At 31.4% G+C, this 20,972-nt stretch overlaps 1 protein-coding gene across 11 annotated transcripts in view; it reads right to left on the reverse strand.

Annotated features, from left to right (window-relative positions):
- Cnot2 (CCR4-NOT transcription complex subunit 2) overlaps positions 1–20,972 on the reverse strand; it is a 101,085-nt gene that overhangs the window by 25,745 nt on the left and 54,368 nt on the right. For 7 of the 11 annotated variants that reach the window (XM_005328741.4, XM_005328740.3, XM_078053138.1 and 4 more), the window contains 2 exons: positions 17,165–17,287; positions 6,618–6,684 (listed from right to left, as the gene is read on the reverse strand). In XM_005328741.4, coding sequence (XP_005328798.1) covers positions 6,618–6,684; positions 17,165–17,287 — 190 coding nt within the window. Of the gene's footprint in view, positions 1–6,617; positions 6,685–17,164; positions 17,288–20,972 lie in introns of those variants that run through there. The other 4 variants (XM_078053140.1, XM_078053139.1, XM_040280324.2 and 1 more) reach the window with 3 other exon arrangements.

Here is a 20,972-nt window from a genome sequence, read left to right on the forward strand (position 1 = left end):
TGTTGTAACAACTGATTAATAGTGTATCTTTTTATACTTATGGCAAGACGTGCCATCCTGAATTCAATCTTTTGCTAGAGATAAACAATATTAATAATAGAAGTTACAATAAAAACAATTCAATCATAGCCACCAAATCCCTGAAGATTCTTACTTAAATGAACGCTCCTGAATCTTTTGGGGGGGAGGGGGACGGAATCCCTGAAAAAAGAAAGTGTAAAGTGTCCCCTTTTCCATTCTCAAAGTATCAAGCTTCCTACAGAAACTCAGTGTTACACTCACATTAAAAAAAGGCCACCAACCACAAAATAGTGCTTTCTCTCAATGTCTTCTTAACTCCAACTTCTCCTGCACTTAGCTGATTAATCTTCTTCATGAAAGTATTTCAGTTTTGTAATTTCTTTCATTAAATTCAACGGATTTAGTAATAAAATAGACTTCAGAGTACAAACAACCAAATTACAGATGATGAACTCAAACCAGGCATTAAGTTACTTGCCCAAGCAATAAGGTATAAAAAGAATGCTCAGTTTTTTGACTTGTATTTCAATGCCCTTTTACAATCAATATCACTTTCCACTTTTTATAGCACTTGCTAATTTTCCCATTACCCAGGAATTTCCAAGTCTAGGTCCCATCTCTACAATATTATGATTTGGTTTGAGTCTGGATAATTCATGGGCAGTAAGATTTTAAAAAACTCAAGTATTTCTAAGTGCGGCCATGGTTGAAAACAATTATTCCATACAATTAAGTCCAATCACAGTTAAAATTCTCTCAGAACCAAAATTTTTTTTTCTTTAATCTTAACATTCTGCTATTTACATACTACAGATTTGATTTATAATCTTTCTCCTTTGCCTAATTCTCCTCTTCAATACTGTCCCTATACCTTTACCATTCATTATCATTTTCCCACCAAGATTACTTTCCCTTCTCTTGTTCTGCAGAGATACAAAGGCCTATTTAAAAATAAATATATAAGTGCTATTACTCAGGTGTTTTAGTTTGTTTAGTGTGTTTGAGTACATATAGAAGGGACTGCTAACTCAGATTCACGGATAGAGTGGGTCAGATCAGAAGAGGGTTCCTACAGGAGATGGTTGTTTAATTAAATAATAAAAAGGTTTAACCGTTCTACAGAATCTTTACCCGTGAAACAGCAATCTTTCAAGTATATTCTGCACTTCTTCTCAATCTAAATTTCCCTTATAAATTAAACACATTTACAAAGTAATTCAGGTCTCAAACTATAGAAATTATGCTTGATCCTCAAAATATCTCAAGTTTGACCAGTTCTCAACACCTCTATCCCTAGTCCAAGTTACCCCTTCTTGCCCAGATTACTGTAGTACAGTAGCAGCCTGTTTCTTCCCCATGAAGCACACTTTCTGTACAGAAAAGAGATATTAAGAATGAAACTGCATATTAAAATCTTTGCCATTAAACTTGTTTACCAACTTCCAAATTCTTTATAACACTTTCTATGATCTGAAACCTGTTAATTCATCGATTTTTCTCTCTTAATTCATTACACTGGCCCTCTCACTCTTCCTTTACACATTAAATTCAGTCTTACATTCCTTTTTGTTTTGGTACCAGGGACTGAACCCAAGAGTTCTTAATCACTGAGCCACATTCCCAGTACTTTTTCTTTATATTTTTTACTTTGAGATAGGATATTGCTAAGTTGATTAGGGTCTTGCCAAGTTGATGAGGCTGGCTTTGAATTTGTAATCCTCCTACCTCAGACTCCTGAGTTGCTGAGATTACAGGTGTGCACCACCATGCCTGGCCATTTTTATATTCTTAGAATTATCATGTTTGCTGTTGCCTGTATCTGAAAGGTTCTCATCTAAATTGTTCCAAGGACTACCTATCACCAACTTTCAGGTTTCCACTCAAATAGTAACTTCTCAGAGATGTATTTGAATGCAACAAATTACTTCTATCCACTTACCCCATAAACCTGACTTAGTTGTTATGGTATTTACTACCAGAGTAACACAATTGACTTAGTTGCCTGCATGTTTATCATCTGTCTCCATTAAAACGTAAGCACTATGAAAACAGGAACTTTGTTATTTGCCACATTCTTGGTGAGTTCTTAGAATAATATCATACTCAGAGTAGTTATAATAATACATGATTAATGAATAAATCCTATCACACTATCTTGAGTAGAAGGTTCAGTAGGCTGTTGGCATCTGTGGATTTAACACTAGTAATTTCTACTATGTACAAATGGCCTTCTAAGATCATGATAGGAAGCAGTATATAGCTTACAGGTTTCAAAGAATTTGCTGTTCTCAACTCATATTCACAAAGTTACTTTAAAAGTAATGCAATTCTAGCTCTACTGCTTATTATCTATATAACTTTGGGCCGGTTCCTTAACCTGTTAAGGAACTATGAAGATTTAATAAATTAACCTATATAAATTTATATAAAGCACTTAAATTTGCATTTGATACACATTAAATAACCAATAAATATTAGCTCTTTTTCTGTGGTTTTATTTTGGTAAAACAAACCTCTGGAAAGAAAGTCAACAAGTGTTCCTATGGTGAAGATAAAATGGTATCATGTAGTGGAATGACGGTTTTCAACAGAAAATAAATGTTTTATGTGGCAAAACTTTTTATTCTATAGCCATGCTCTTGAATTTAGAAAGTAGCAAAGATCTTGAATGAATCTCACAGAAAAGTGAAGATTGTACTTCTTGGTTGAAATCAATTAACAGCCTACTAGGTTTCCCTTGCCTTCATAAAGTGGACCATTCCAAAATCTATCCCCTGCTACGGATATTGTTCCCACTGCTAAAACAATTAGAGTCTCCTCAACGTCAATTTCAAACATGACCTCATGTGTAAATCCTTTCTTGATCATTGTCAAAGACAGATGATTACTCCTGCCTTTGAAATATCCAGAAAACTCCTAACTTCTTATTGCATTCTGTAGTGAAACCATCTATGTACCTATACTTTTAAGAATATATGTGGAAACCATGTATCGCTCATCATGCATTCAACAAATATTTACTGAGTGCCTGTCATGTACAAAGTACAAAGGACAGGAAGGCAACAAAGACATGCAAAAGTAAATGCAGTAACACCACAGTTGTATGTACATTGTACAGTGATGGTGTGAAAGAGTGGTCTCTTCTATACCCATCTACAGTATAATTTGTATAATAGGACTCAGTAAGTATCTGTCAAACTCAATTCCTGCCTGTTTTGGAGTTTTCCTCTAACATTGTAGCTTACTGTGCTTTTCACCACAAACTCTAAAATACTGTCCATACCTTGCATTATAACCTAGCCTCATAGGCTGTTATTAAATATTTTATATATACATGTCATACCTCCTTACATAAACATGTACTTGAAAGCAAGGCTTCCCAGAGCATTCAATACAAATTACTAAGTATTAAATGTCTGTTAAAGTGTCCTACAAAGTCCTAAAGCAACCAAAAATTGTCATTTATTTATTTTACATTGTTAGCAGCATCACTTTTGAGCCACTCCACTTGTGCTCTGGTTCTCCATAAAGCAAGTGGCCTTCACAAAGGAGTTCTTAAAAAAAAGAAAGGTCAAAAGGATGTCTGTTGGAAGCATGAAATTATGCCACCATTCCCAACACAAGAGTCCAGATTCGAGAAGGAAAGATGCATTTCTTCTCACAATTATTAAAGGTCTGGGTCCTTTTCAGGATTCAGATACAAATGCAGATAATGAATTCATTTAGATAGCTAGTTAACTCGGGTGACTATAAGACAATACACACATAAGGAAGCGTTCAATAAATGGTAGTTTCCTTTTTCTCTATTCCTACACTGTTCTAAATCCTATTCATAAATAAGAAAACATCAACTAAACCACTACAATTTCAGTGTACTTAATTAACATTCAGGAGAAATGAATTCCTTGTCCCTATTCATTCTAATCTAGTAGAGAGTTTGGAGAGAACAGGGGTCTATAAGGCAGAGCTCAAATCTTATGTATAAACTCAAAGAATACAAGTAGAGAACATTATGCAACTTAACACTATGTTTACTGGTTTCTACAGTTATCACCTGGTACACAAACCCTTGGATGCTAAGTCACTTACACATTTGGATACAATCATACCCACTAGGATCTAAGATTATACAAACCAGTATTTTCAGTGTACCTAATGTGTTACACAAACCTTCTACTCAAATCTGGCAAAATGTAGGCTTCAATAGTTGTATACCCATTCCAAAAGGAACTCACTTTCTTGTTTTAAATTTATTATAAGTCTTAGTTCTAGAGAAGGTGTTCTTTCTTTTCCACTTCTCCCATCTCTTAATTATTCTAATATCAAGAACAACAGATTACTAGCCAACCTCATATTTGAATGGCACAAATCCCTATTGAACTTTGCCAATATGAATAGAGTTAATGATGAAATTCAATGGCAGTTGAGAAAAAGAGCTTTGAGTTATACCAATCTCAATGTGCAAATACAATAAGTTGCCCTCAGAGTTACATTTCTAATCTATCCCACTTACGTTCCAATCTCTCCATCCTTCAAATTTTACCATTCTGACTTAGTTAAAACTATTAAAACTCTGACCTCCAAGTCCAACATGGTAGCTGTGTTCTCCTGTCTGACGATGTGGGTGTTCATATTACCTGCCAGTTATATGATCCATTTGGCTCTCTAGAGTCTCTGAACCTAAAAGAAACTGGCAACCCATGCTATCATTTTTTCACTAGTTAAGCTTCTAAAGGTGTAGCCTGGAAAATAACTGTATCCTGAATCAAAACAGTTCAGTTACTATTAATCTAAGGTTCAATTTTTCAGTAGGTTAATACCTGAAATGTCAGTTTAAAAAAGTAAACTATGTATTCAAATTGCTTCACAGATATTATAAGAATATAGCCATTCAATATAATTACAGTCCAACAGAGAATACCTATCATATATGGTTTCTTTAAAAACACATTTTCTAAGAAAAATAAATTTGTTCACTAATTATTCTCTGTATATTATTAGCAAGAAACACAATGATAACTTAAATTTGAATGTCAATGTCCATCATACCAATGATATTACTGTATTTCAAACCAAATTTATCCTGTACCTTAGCCCAATTATAATTACACATTTATACATTTAAAAAATTTAGATTTTTAAAAATCCAGACAGCTGATCACTGCCATTATAATCACCTCAGCTTCTCACTTATAAATTTTTCTCCATTCTATGTCTACCCTGGACTTTCAAAAGAAAAATTAGGTCTTTGCAGTTTCTCTAAATAAAAGATAGTTTTAAAATAGCTACATATTTCTAGTGTAAGCCTTACAAGAAGGGTAAAAGCACAGGCTAAAGACAATACATTACTTGCTAATAATATTTCCTCAACACCTAGGCTAAACATTTGTGGATAAATAAGCCACATGTTTTTTAGGTAATAAAAAGTTTTGTAAATGTTTTTGTTTAATTATAGGAAAACTGCTAAAATACATATAAAGAATAAATTTTATTTACTACTCCTGTACTAGCAAAATTGTATTTCAGAGCAAAAGAGGAAAGACACAAAAGATAGAAAAATAGATGGAAATAACCTTGTATACAAAATAAGTTTTATCCTTCTACTAAACTAAAATCAATGTGAAGGGCAAAGTGATATAATGAGCTATTCTAATACCAATCAAAATGTTGCTTCCCATTATACCAGAAGAGCTCCAAATTAAACAATTTTTATCTGAAGCAGGTTAAAGTAGTCACTAGATGTCTACTCCAGTTACTCAATTATTCTATGATCTTTGATGAGAATTTATAACACTTTTAACTCCCTCCCCCTTTCATTAACAGAGATGCTATTAACAGAAATGAGAAATCAACAGATCTTTGATACTAGAGATGATAAAATCTTATTACTATGTAACATTCTAAAAAATTGATTTGCAAAAATATGAAGATATTTTAAAATTTGGAGTTTTATAAAAATTTTGTGATAGTAATAGCTAGCATTTATTGAGCACTTACTATGCGCCAGGCACTATGCTAAGCGCTTTTAAAGTATTAAATACTTCTAAAAAGAAGAATCTTATATAATGAAAAAAATGTGAGTCAAAAATCTAGATTCTATAACCAGAGGGATCTAAAGCAAAAGAAGAAATACTGCTAAACCAAAACAAACAAAAAAAAAATCATATACTGCTGCTAAGAAATAGGTTTACAATGACAGGCCAAAAGACACAAATGAAACAATCTTATCAAACCAATCAAACCAAAAAAAAAAAAAAAAGAAAAGAAAAATCTTTTAACTTCCTCTAATTGAAAAACAGAATATCTACTTTTGTTTACCCAAAATTCCAACAATACTTTACAAAGGAACATCTAGATACAAAAGATATCAAAATAAATTTCAATCTATGATATACATAAGTAATAACCAATTTAGAATGAGGCTTGAAATAATGAGGTTTTACTATATAGTAAATAAAGAAAATTCTGAAAATTAAGAATTTTTCCTGCTAAGCCCTACAATAAACCCCAAAGGGCAGCATCCATTGTTTTTTATGTAGTAGTTATTTATTTTTCTCTTTAAATAAAGTATCCCAGAATAAATACAAAATTCTTACTTTGTTGCCCGTATAAACTTGCCCCAAACTGAGACAGCTGACCTGATGTAGATGGTGATGCCAGCATCTAGAAACAAATTAATTACATTAGAGCATAAAGAAAGAGCACAAAGCATTGCATTTATATTTTACAAATCTTGTATATCACACCATAAAAATCAGTCTAACACACATTTCTCATTCTTCAAAACATAAGTATGTAATCATGTTTCTTAAGAGATAATAACTAGATAAATCAAACAGCAACTGGAAATAATTTTTAATACAAATTTTCTAAAAATTATACTAACCTAAAAGAGCATTACTGCTTCCCTAAAAAAAGAAAAAAAAAAAAAAAAGCTAACATATCTAACAAAACCACACAAGGATAACATCTCAAAAAAAATCAGTTTTATAAATTTATAAGTGAGATGACTTGATTCCTAGATAATATTAAACGAATTCTAAATAGAAAAGTTTTCTACGTTGTAAGAATACTCCCTGGTTTTTACATACAATTAAATTATGTGTATCAAATTGGGAGAAAAACTGAACAACTACACATGAAGTCATAAAAATGGAGAGAAGATACAAGAGCAAAAAAAAACAAGTAAAAATCATACAAAAACAAAGACATGGTATATGATTTATATAATTTATTGGTAAATGATATGACTTTCATGGTACTTATACAATGTATTTATTGCACCAATATCTTTTTTTCCTAGTAGAATATAAATGAAGGTATAGCATATGAAACATTCATCTTTACATTTCTTCACAGACACAGCAATGTAGTAATACTATATATAGATACTTAAGCTGAGTAAATAAAAATGTACATATGTAAGTGTGTTTATGTATTTCCTGTTTCATATTAGACAACCATCAAAATACTTGCATTAAATAAGGTATGGGCTATGCAATCAAAAGGTTTATAATCCAATGGGGAAAAAGAATGAGTTATACAATTATATTCTAAGGCATGTGTGGCAATGCTATCAAGAAGTATAAAGAATCACTGGAGAAGGTAATTCTGCACAAGAGTGATATATCAGTAAAACTCTATAGGGGATAACATTTGATGAGGGTATAGATGAGGGGCCTACCAGGCCAAGGATATGCAGAGAGAATAAGGTCAGTGAGAAAACAATAAGAAATAGTGGTGGCTGGATAACAGGATAATTAGAAAAGGAGACAAGGCTCATCCAAATAGGGAATATAAGAATGGGAAAAATACAAGAAAATTGGGATCAGAGTGCAAACAGTCTTCATAAATGTTATACAAAGATGGTTACTAAGGATGACAATAAAGAGAAAAATAATATTAAGCAAGGAAATTACATGATCAAAGTAAACTTTGGGAAGATAAATCCTAGAATAGGAACAGAAATGGAAACAGTGAGATATCAAACTAGAACAGCAGAGTAGGACTACAAACAAAATATTCAGACAGCAGAATTAATGGTACTTTTTACATCCTAAAAAGGTGGTGAGAGAAGACTCAAAAAAAAAGAGAGAACTATCTACAGGGACTGCTGTGCTGTGGTTTCCAGGGAAAGAAAATTATGATGACATTGTCCACAGTTAAGAAAACCCAAAGAAAACACATTTAAACAATGAAGTTTATAATATACAGTTCATGTTATTTTCATATCAAAATACTTAAGCTGTTTTAATTATTCTAGATTAGCTCACAAAACTTTTTATGCAATAGTAGTTGTAAACTGGTAATGCACATCAGACTTTCCAGGGGCAGGGCTGAATTACATACCATTCCAAAAACAGCACTATTTATAATACAGGAATCAATTTTCTATTAAAGTATCAAACCTTATAAATATTTCTTTTCAAATCCAGAGGCTGTACAACCTAGACAATTACACTATCATGCAAACTATATATTTTTAATAACCAAATAGATCAAAATGTGAGATCAACTTATTCTTAGGTGTTATAATTATTATCATAATATTAACTAGAAATATTAAGCATGTTAAAGACTCACTTCCAAATGCAAGAACAAGACTCAAAGGAGACACATAATATATAGCAAAGCTTTAGTTGGTGACACAGGAAAAAGATTATTTGGTTTCAAATACAACGGTGAAAATGCATGACTTATAATACATAAAGTGAACATTTTCAAATGAACAACTTAAAACATTACTGCTTTCAAAAATTTATGCCTACTGAATACTTAAACTTAAAAGAACATTTAGTCTACTTTCTCATGAAGATTACAGATGCACAAATGTGTTAAAAGTGTGCCAAGAGATCAGCCCTCTCGGCATGGAAGGACAGAGGTAAGGAGTAAGGCACAACATGAAGGTAGAGTAGTTGTGGTTCAGTTACTTGAGATCAAGAGTAGTAGGGTGACCCATTTACTGTAGTGCATAATATTAAATATCATTTTCTTTATTCTACTACATGAAGGTTTATAAACAGTACATTCCAGGAATATGAAAGTAATTTAAAGAGTTTATAACCTTCAACACTTCCACATAAAATAAGTGATGATTAGCTATACAGATGTTAAAATTAGTGCCTTATAATATGTCAAAAATGCAAAATCATAAAATCTATTCCTAATAGTATATATTTTTAGATGCTGAAAATTTATTTCATGAAATAAATCAGTTCTAAAAATGGAGGGATCAAAGAATGTGAACAGAACAGGAATGCTATTGATGAAAGCAACAAAAATGCACAAGAAATGTACTCTGACAGAGCAATGATTACTGTTAACAGACATCAGAAAAATTATATTTATTTTTAAATGTTGAAATTTAATGATAAAAGGTGAATTTCTGACAAAAATACAAAACCTTAGGACAAGAGACATTACAATAGCTAATGCAGCATAAACAGAGAAAGCCCAGAGTTAGAGTTGGAGTTGGGGTTTGAATTCTGGTTCTGCCACTTAACCTATGAAACAGCTGAAGCTCAGTTTCCTTCCTATAAGATCTCATAGAGTTGAATGTAGAGTAAATGAGATAAGATACAGCACACTGTAAGTGCTCAATAATTGTAGCAGCAGCTGCTAATAATCTAATCTTCCTCTCAGTGCAAGACATTGTTTCTCAGACAGAGGGGCATTAGACTGGGAAATTTATTAAATAACACCCTAAATTTATATAGCTTTGGGCCAAGGAGTTAAACTAAGAAGTTTATCTTCACAAATTTCAGATAAAAGAAGATGCAGAACTTGTGTTTTTTTAAGAGAAGCTAAAGGTAAACAGAAGAGTAAATGTCACATAATCACTAGAATGATGAAACCAATAAGTTGTTATCGTGTTCTCAGTCTAAAACTATCATAATAATTATACATCTTCCATAACTCTCAAGAAATCTATAATATACACTGCAATGAAAATAATAAAAACCGAGAAACAAAAAAGAACTAATATAATGTGATTCTAATTACTTATTTTCCTGATCCAAAGAGCTCCTTTATCTTTTAACATAGGAAATCAATAAAACAGAATTACATTTAAAAATTATGTGCATTATTAATAGATAGAACTCTGACATTCATGACCAAATAGTTTCAATTTTTGTTTAAAAATTAATTGTAAAAACTTAATAACAGGCAAATTTGGTTCCTACCAGATCTCCATAGCAACAAAGTATTAAGTCTTCTACCTCCCTTATTCTTCCTAACAGTGACCACTTCTCAAAAATTATTCCCTCTCTCTGACAAATTTACCTCCAACCATAAAACCTATTTTAAGAAACACTAAATAAATTTGGTCAAGAAATTATATCCTTTGGGCTTCAAATCACAATAAAATTTTGTTAAATAAAAATTCCCTGACAACAAAAAATTTAAAAATGAAATAATTTTTCAAATTATCTTTTAAAAATTCATTGTATGATACAGTTAAATGTATGGTGATAACAAATCCCTATAATTATGTTGTCACTCCATAAAAATATGATTTGATTTTTTTTAACTACACCTTATTTACACACACACACACACACACAAACACACATACTCACACAAAGAAACGAAACAAGGGTATATGCATACAGAATCCTACATCTAGAAAGAATTCAAACTGGTTTGTTTTTTTTTTTGGTACTGGGGACTGAACTCAGGGACACTCAACCACTGAGCCACATCCTCAGCTCAATTTTGTATTTTATATAGAGACAAAGTCTCACTGAGTTATTTAGCGCCTTGCTTTTTGCTGAGGCTGGCTTTGAACTCATGAATCTCCTGTCTCAGCCTCCCAAGCCGCTGGGATTATAAGCATGCTTCACTTACTACACACCTGGCTAGATTTCAAACATTTTAAAAATAGGATCATTTAAAAAATGAAATCTAGCACACAGGCATAGAAAGAAAGACTGAGAAGATAACACATCAAAAAGAAGAAAGGAGCAAGAGAGGGTTAGAGGCAGGAAAAAAATACTAAGGTAGAGAACCTGACAGCTTATGAATTAGATATAATGAGTTTACTAGACAGTTCAAGAAATTTTCCTTAAAATACTTCTATGTTTACATATAGTGAAATCATCAATGTAATTAATTCCTTAGTATTAAACATTTAATAATAGAACTTTTTACTAAAAAAATATGCTTATGAACATCTTTTTATATGAATTCTAGGCTAGAACCAAAGTACAGTTTTATGGAAAGACAAATAATTGGTTTAAATATTTACATTTTAAAGGCATGTAAAATGCATTGTTTTTAACAAAGTCTATTAATTACACTTCCAAAGTAGTCGCCTCAATGTTCTCTCAAAAATGCTGGCTTAGTTTTTCACTTCAAAAAAATTTTTTTGAAAAGAAATCCTCACTAGTATAGACTTAGTGTTATTATGTCAAATTTCCAAAAACAAACAAACAAACAAAAAAATCCTCGAAGATTTTGAATTTTGAATCATTACAGACTTCATGCATTTGAACTAGGGATATTTAACCAAAGTCTAGGCAAGTTAATTTGAAATCTGAAAATTTTCTAATCTGAAGCACTCTGGATAAAGCACACTCAACTGTATCATAGATAATGCTTACTGTTTAGATGGTAAGAATGATGAGGATGATAACACACACAACCAAGCTTTTTGTGTGTGTGTGTGATTGCTTTGTAGATACACTGAAATTGTATCTGCACTAATTGCATATATTTTATCAGGGTTTTATCTTTAACATAATGAGTCTAAAGAGTATGTGAATGTCAATGAGTTTAATGGGTTTTGGAGGTTCCCCTCAAATGATTTAATATTTAATTCCAATTTTTTTCGAGCATACTCTAAAAAAATGCTGGCTATTAATTACACTTAACTTTTATGAGATCATCATTGCCATATAAAAATCTGACATTTACAAATAATTCATACTTTCTTTTAAAAGTTTACAAGATGATTTTTGAGATTTTTTCATAATCCCATCTGCAAATGGTAACTGCTACTTTTCATTATCCATTCCCTTCTTCTCTTTAACACTGAGAGTCTTCTATTTCCTAAATATTATAGATTCTAAGTACATGGCAGTAATTGAAGTCTCTGTCACTGGTAAGCTTAAAATTTAGTAAACAGAACAATAAGCATGTACTTTCAGGTAGTGATACTTGATGTATCTTATCTCTCCCTGTGTCTCTCTCTCTCTCTCTCTCTCTCTCTCTCACACACACACACACACACACACACAGAGTTTGAACCCAGGGCCTTGGGCCTTGAGCCTGCTAGGTAAGTGCTTACTAAACTACACCCTGCTCTGATTTTTTTTTAATGCAAAAAGAAATTAGAGGATAGTGATTATAGTATATACAATGCCATCTATGAAAAGGGAAGTCAAGGGAAGGCTTCTTGGGTATGATAATTCTAGTAAAGGAGTTTAATGTAATGAAAGAAAAAGCCTCAGGAAATTCTGGGGGAAAATAAGTTGACAAGAAGATCGCCTACAGGTAAAGATTTAATCAGCCTAACTCCTATACACAAACACTAATCATGAGGATGATGATAATGAGTGACAAAAGGTATGCTTATACTAGATTTTATACTAGATTTTAACAAACTATTCATTATAATTGGCATGAGAGAAACCTTTGTTGTTATAACTGTTATAGGTTAACAATGAAAGCTAGGTATGAATTCAAAATGATTTGGCAGAATTAGTACACAGTCTACTCCTTCTAGTTTTAAGAGTTTTTTAAAAGTAAGGAATATGTGTCACATCTCATTTGTCTTTTCACCATTCATTAAAACAAAAGAGATTCCCACAAGTTTGTGTTTCTCAAATGGTTATGCTTAAGAATCATCAAAATGTGTAATGTTATACAAAGATTCATAAACTAGTAAAAATGTGTAAACAGTTAAATTGCAAATATATATATTTTTAAAATTCTACAAGTTGGTTGGATTTTATTTTTATAAAGATTCCAAAAAGACAATAACTATAACAAGGAAAATATGTTCATATATGCCTGTGATTAACTTAATCTGGTTAAACTATTGTAACAACATCTGTATTATGTATAACATCACTTTTATATTTCAAAATATCAAATAGAGCATTCTATATAAAGTCACATAAATGTACAGGCACCTCATAAAAGGTCTTTGATAATCAGGAGGAGCTCTAAAAATATTACTTATCAATTTAACTAGCACACAATATCAGAGAGAATACTTTCCTAAATGCCTCTACAGTCATACAGATGAAGCAGCAATAGTTAGCTTTTATGCTATATGAACAAGGTAAATCAGAAATTTTGATTTTTAAGTATTAAACATTTTTAAGTGTATAGTTCAGTGACATTAAGATACTGATTTTTATCACTTCTGCAGACATCAGAGTAAGATATTTATTGAATGAGTTCTACTTAAAGAAATATTAACTCAAACCACTGCTTCAGCCCATTTAAAAAATTAACACATAAAGTCTATTATTAATATCTCATTAAACTGGCTTCAAGATTCACTCAACCACTAAGCAGTTTTCCTTTATCACAAATTACAATTAAAAATACTTTTTACTTACAAAAAGAAAAAATAATAAAATTGTCCAATTTATTTGGTATGTTAAAATATTTTTCTTTATAAGCTTTTATAAAGAATGAAAATAATCTTTATTTGCAGATACTTTACCTAGAAAATCAAACAGAATCAAATGAAATGTTATTAATAATCATATTAAGAGCAATATTAATTATTTCTTCATCTTAAAGTTTTACATATAATTATCCATTCAGTCCTTACCCATGAGTCACCTACTATTGTTCCGATTGTAGAAATGAGAAGACAGATAAAACAGAAATCGAGTAACTTGCACTACTAAACACAGCCAGTAAATCATGAAGCTGAGATAGAAACTTATATAGTAGGGACTTCCGAATCCTACATTCCCAATAGCTTAAAAAAAAAAAAAAACAACTAGTAAAAGAGTTTTGTAAGGTAGTTGATTATGAAATAAATACTTTTTACAGATTAGTAAAAGTCAATCTGAAAGATGCAATGAAAATGGCAACTATAAAAGCCTACTTTTTTTTTCCTTTGGTGGTGCTGTGGATTGAACCCAGAGCCTTGTGCACAAGAGGCAAACACTCTACCAATTGAGCCCCAGAGCCTACTTTTTAAAAGCCAAAAAGAATAGGATTAAAAGGAGAGATCCTTCTAAGGAAGGTAAACATTGGCATTTATGTGTAGTAGTCAAAAACATTTTTATGGAAAAAAGGGATGTATAAGGCTTTACCTAATATGTTAAAATAGTCTTTAAAGCTGAAGCTACAGCAATTGGAATAGTAGCTCTGACATGGAATCAGTATGATAAATAGACCAAGGGTTTAAAAAAGACCCAAGAACACATAAGACACATAAGACACTAATATATTAAAGGGAATATTTTAATTAGTCATAAGTGAAAGGTTCAGGAGTGGACAGATTACTACCTGTGAGCCAAATCAGTACACGGACAGTTTTTGTAGGATGTATAAACTAAGAATGGGTTTTACATTATAAATGATTATATAATACCTTTGATTTTGTCCCTTAATTCACAAAGCTGTTTCTATGTAGTACTGTAAGTAAAAGTTTTCTGTCCCATGATATAAAGCATAAATAGTGCCGAGACAACTGGATAACTTCACTAGGGAAAAAATGTTTGGAACCTTACAATACAGTCCTTAAACCAAAATATTTTTCTTAAACCAAAATATAATTCTAATGGACATAAGCCGTAGGTGAAGAATGTTTTTAAATTACTAGAAAAAGCTATTAGTAAAGGTCTTTCTAAATATTTTGAAAACAGAAACAGTTTTAGAAAATCCTATGATCCCATAAAGAAACAGAAATATTTGAGGAGACACGTTTAATCTAATTTTATCCATGTATCTGTTAAAACAAAAATTTAATTTAAAAGAAGAAAATGAGCAAAAAAGATTGAGGGATCACGTTGAAGTCAAATGAAAAATATCTGAATATTATAAATACCATAAACTAAATTAAAGGTGAAAAATACAGAAAAATATTTTTGTATCAAATGACAAGAGGTTATTAACCCTAATATGTGGAAAATAAATCATTATCAACAGCGAAATAGGAAATGATAGATAACCCACACAAAGAAATATAAATGGCCAATAACTGTAAGAAAAAGACAACCATGTGTTTATGTGTGTTTGTGCATAAAATTAGTGACATTAATCTACATTAAAACAATAAACTTATTTTCTCTATTAGCAAAAAATTAAAGGAATGAACAGTGGTAATGAGAGTAAAAATAAGTACAAAATTTCTGGTGGAAAATGTCAGTATGTTCTAGAAATTTTAAAAACTATAAAATTTTTAATGAAGATATTTGAAGTATAAAATCAAAATTCTAGAAATTATTCCTGGTAAGAATGAGTAATTTTAATTTTATTCTTCTCCTCATCTGTACTTTTACAAATTTGTAGTTTCCCTGTCTTTAACAATAAGAAAAAAAGTAACAGTATCAGCAGCAATTTATGAGGTAGCTACTATGTTGTTATTACCACTTTATAGATGAAGAAACTGATGCTCGAAGAAATTCTTGTTAACAGGCAATCAGGAATCAAACACGTGTGTATTGCTTTAGAATCCAAGTTGTTAATTGGTACGTCATAGTACCTTATTACTTATTAATAAGGTTAAAAATAAAGTTTCATAGAGTAAACCAGGATGAGTAACTTCTGTGAAAATCAACTAGATTGAAATGATAACCAAAATATATGAGTATAAATGTGAGTGCATGTACTAATTCTGATTTTAGAACTCACACAAATGCAGTGTTTCTGCTTTTTAGAAGACAGGCATTTCTCTGAAATTTACCTTCTACATATGCTCTATTTTAGATTTCTGTTTGAAAGCTTCATATCTTCCTAATTTAAAATAAATGCTTTTTAATCTGTAGAATTTTACTACCATTTTTCTATCAAACTTTAAATCTCACTAAACCATCACAATAATACACAAGTCATAGCTTTACAGTTTCTGCAATCCTATCAAATATACATCCCCAATTTTAATCTACAAAGTCAACATTTAAACATAGACATGTGTAAATAATAATTCAAATATAATTTACATCAAATAATAAATAGAGTAAGAAAACAGCAAGCAGAATATTAGATGACATTCTTCCATAAGCTATTAAAGTGCACACTAATCATTAACCAAGCCACCAAACACATAATTTGAAAAGAGTCCTAATAAATCAATTGATCAGTTTCCAAAATGACAATTTAAAAAAACAGTATTTTAAAAAAACCAAAAAAACTAAAATCCTATCTGAAACCTAGGTCAAGCTAATTTGTGAAATTCTAAAATGATAAATAGTTATTTACTAGTAATAGATTTTAAAGAAAATGAGAATCACTGTTACATACCTTAGAACATTATAAGTGCTTTAAACTAGTAAAAATCTCATTAGGTTATATGTAAAGTTTTGAAAGAGGAAAAGGATTGGATAGGTAAAAAATATAAGACGACTGCAACTAGTATGACAGGATTAAATTATAACTTAAAATGACCTAATATAATTCAAAAATTTATTTTTAAAAATTTTACCCATCTGCTAATTATGATTTCACTGTATTCTAAACCACATGATGGGATTATGTCTCTATCTCATCTACTATATCCTGAATGCAGTGTGTCAAACATTTTTATCCCCAAGGATGAAGAGAGAAAAAAAATACTCTGTTTAAGGTATAAGCCTAAAGCCAGAAAATTGTTCATTTTATGCTTGCCATTTTATCTTCAAATCTATGCAAATCTGTTCTCCATGTGTCCATTAGTTTTAATATAAAAGTTACTTCCCATGTTAAACAAAAAAACAGATGATCTAAAAGTCATACATACAATGTATACACTAAGTCTTTGAGTACTTCCTACCACACTGCTATCATGTCCCAAGGTAAGAACCATAGGGCAATATGTTTCCGGATTAGAATCAAAGTTACTTGTCTTTGTATCTCCAAAGCCTAGCACTGTGCCTAACACTCAACCACACAGAACCCCATAGTTTACATGTTGCTTTGCAGGAACCCAGAAACAGACAATGGTTGAGTAAATACATGCATACAATGAACTTACATCTTTTTCTGACCGATGTGGGAACATAGAAGACTGGCTGTAGTACATGTTTTCGTCATGGTAGTCACTGTCGACCCCCTCTACAAACTTCTTTCTTGAAGCACCAAACATGCTGTTTGTCACCTAAACAAAAATATTATTTTTATCAAGAATAGTATTTTGAAAAGTGTCCACAGCTTTACCTTCCAAATTAAGAGAATACTATTGAGATTCTGAAGTAGAACAACTTAGGGCTAAATGGGCTTATGATAAAATCCGACTATACCAACACACCATTAGACAATTAGTTTTAGGTCCCCAATGTAAAAGATGAATCTTAAAGCCTGTCACATGCAAGAGTTCTGCTTACTTTTAAGGAACTTAATATCACTCTTGAAAAATAACCCCAAATATAATTTCCCATAGATTCTTTTTAAAAGTTTAAATTCCATCACTCACAATCTTCACATGCATCTTTTAACATTAGTGTCTTGTTACTATCTACTTCTAAAATTATGTCTTCCAGAGCATATTATCTTTCCTTACAATCAAAATTTGAGATAGCATTTTTTCAATCAGCATGTAGTGATACACTAGAATTTTATTTTGAGTCACAAGTACCCACCCATAAGCAGGCAATTTTTCCTTCATCATAGTGGTATAAATTTTTATCTTTTTTACTGTTTATTCTTATTTTTTAAAATCATTACCATATCCAACACTAGCAACTTTGAGTCCACACCAAAATTACTAAAATCTGTGCTAATTTTTATTTATTTGGTTATTTTTAAGGTGACCTCTATAAAGTTTCCAAAACTATCAACCAACTTAAGTAAATTATTTTCAGGTCAATATGTCTTCTCCCTGATAGTACTTTGAATTTCAGAGTAAGGTGAAATGCTAGTGATGAAGAAAAATTGTAAAGACTTGAATAAAAGGTGACTACATCTTTTCAAAAGTACAAATTTGAAGGGAATCTCACCTCAAATTTGGTATGACTTAAACACTCATTATGGATAAGAGTATCTTCTTCAATTGCAAATAAAGACACAAGCAAAAATTCCTTTGTCTTATTTCAAAATGAAACACTCTGGTCACTATTATTTACCAGTAGACATGGTGAACTGACATGCTACAGACTAAAGACCAAATTTTATGTGCAACTTTGGTGAAAGCATCCATACTATCAAATAATTTCTTTATATTTCAAGTCCTCTATTAAATTTGTAGGAATCCTTCCTAATGGTGTCTTAGAAAAAGCTACTGGGGTACAGATGAATAGCAGTCTAAGGACAATTTAACCATTGCTATACGGGGACTGTTAATCTTTTTAGGTGTGAAATACAGATATTTTTAAGAATCTATTAATTCATTAGAACATAAGTACTTAATATTTGGGCAGAGGACTCTCGTGACTCTCATGATATATAATTCTGAAGATCATTCCAAACTAGAATCCCACATGGCTATTAAACCTCCTAAGTACTGGGGGGTCGGGAGGTGGAGCAAAAAGGGCTCTTTAGTGAGTTTAATTCAAAAAAGAAACAGTAGCAAAAACAAAAAATAATGCTATAGTTTACAAATTAAGACTCAACATACATGAAATTTTAAGAGTTTGTTTTGCAAACACCAAGAATACATTTGATTCTCTTTATAGGACCTTTACTACTGAGCTCTAATTCTAAGAACACACATGGGAAAAGGGCATAAAATATACATAATACAATAAAATTGTAGGTGAATACTAGAGCATATCTCATCAAATTTTACACACATAAATTAGTTCAAATGGATACAAAGTATATTCTTCTTTTGACAACATTTGCATAACTTTATTATTAAAAACAATTATAGACTCTTAGAATGCCAAAACTGAAAGTAACTATATAGAATGAAAAACTTTATGCTTAAAATTGTGTAAGATGCAATGTCTCAAAGGAAAATTCAGAAATGTTCCTCTTTCAGTAATATTGGACTTTTTAAGCACTGTGGGGAGGCAGGAGAAAAGGAAAAAAAGCAGGAGAGGAAGAAAGGAGGGAACAAGAGAGGGAATATGCAGAAACTCATTTCTGTTTTGTGTGCTTCAATACAGAATTTACGTATCAGTGAGAATGACGATTATTTTTATATTTCTTCAGCAAAATGAGAGATAAGAATAGAATGCTTCCCAAATGTGAGGTTTAGACCAGAGATGGGTTCTGGGATAAGACAAAGATTTCTGATCTATGGCAAAATTAGAAGAAAAAAAATAAAAGTGACAAGTTTTAATAAAGTTATAATTTAATTTTAAAGAGCTGTCCTTTACATAGAATGATGTTTTTGGAAAAGAGTAGGAAGATATTTTACAATAGCCAGGGATGGTGGAGCTGGAAAGAAAACAAGCAGAGAACTAAAGGAACTACAAGGAAAATACCTGAAGAATATTCAGTTCAGAAGGTAACAGCAAGACCTTTAGTATATGACTCAAACAGCATGAATTTAGTAATGGTGAATGGTAGGAAATTAAGTCAGAGGTACAGGTTAAGAAGCAGATCGTTTAGTTCCTTGCAGGTCTGGGGAACTTTGGATTTTACTGTGTGAGACGAGAAATAAGAAGAGATATCTGGAGGCTGGTTTTTAAAAACTGACATAATTGGGAGTATGTTTTTAAAAAATGACTCTATTTACACCATGAGGAATGGACTAAGGAGGGAAAAGACTATAAGCAGGAAAATGGGCTAGGAGGGTGAAGATGACTTATATTATAGAGGCAGCAGTAGAAGTGGTAAGAAGTGGCTAGGTAAAGGATATATTTTAGAAGAAGAGCCAATTTAAATGATCAAATGTGGCAAATAAAAAGGTATGGTATTCACATTTTTCTCTCGAAAAAAGAATAAAGTTTGGTACCTAGAACTCAAATTCTACTGATTTCAAAGGGAATATGTCAATACTACATTGAATTACTGGCTATACATTAAAGTTGATGTGTTAAATGGAGATTTTAGAACTGGTTAAAATTAAGCCAATACACTTGAGTAAAAGGTGACTACACCCACAATCTCTGTGGCTTGGGAGGCTGAGGAAGGAGGATTGAGAGCTCAAAGTCAGTCTCAGCAAAATCGAGGCTGCTAAGGAGTTCAGTGAGATCCTATCTCTAAATTAAAAAAAAAAAAAATATATATATATATATATACACACACACACACATACACAAAGCAGGGCTGGGGAATGTGCCTCAGTAGCCGTGTGCCCCTGCGTTCAATCCCCAGTACACGCCCCGCACCCTACACAAAAAAAAACTAGTTAAAATTAAATAATTTATTATATTTTCTAATAATTAAATACTTTATATTTCATACTTTCTCTTCAACTAGATATAAAACATTTTAGAATTGTTTCTATGCACAATTTGTCAATTTCGAACAAATGACTTATCAAGGGCTTATACCTACCTTGTTAACTAACTGACAACCTTCTCTTAACTCTCACACCATATTATAAGGACAAGAATCAGCACAAATCGAGATTGTACCAAGAAAGAATGGTAAATGTATATACCTAAAGCAATCTCTCCTAAACATTTTTTGAACACAGATTTAAAACCTTTAATCAAGACATTTTATCTTCCAAACCCTGATTACAAGAACTAAGCAGCATATTCTAAAGCACACAGAAAGATAGCTTATACTAATCCTCTCTACCAGCCTGACTCCACAAAAAGAGCTGGCCTCTGAAAGTGGCGGAGAGAGAATTACGCGGGAGAGCAAAATGAAAGCACTAAATTGGCTGAATTTTCCCAGTATGCTCCCCCCTCGTTGTTTAGTTTGGACTAGTTATGAATTTCTAAATT

Source organism: Ictidomys tridecemlineatus, chromosome 6 (assembly GCF_052094955.1).
Source record: "Ictidomys tridecemlineatus isolate mIctTri1 chromosome 6, mIctTri1.hap1, whole genome shotgun sequence".
Lineage (NCBI taxonomy): Eukaryota > Metazoa > Chordata > Mammalia > Rodentia > Sciuridae > Ictidomys > Ictidomys tridecemlineatus.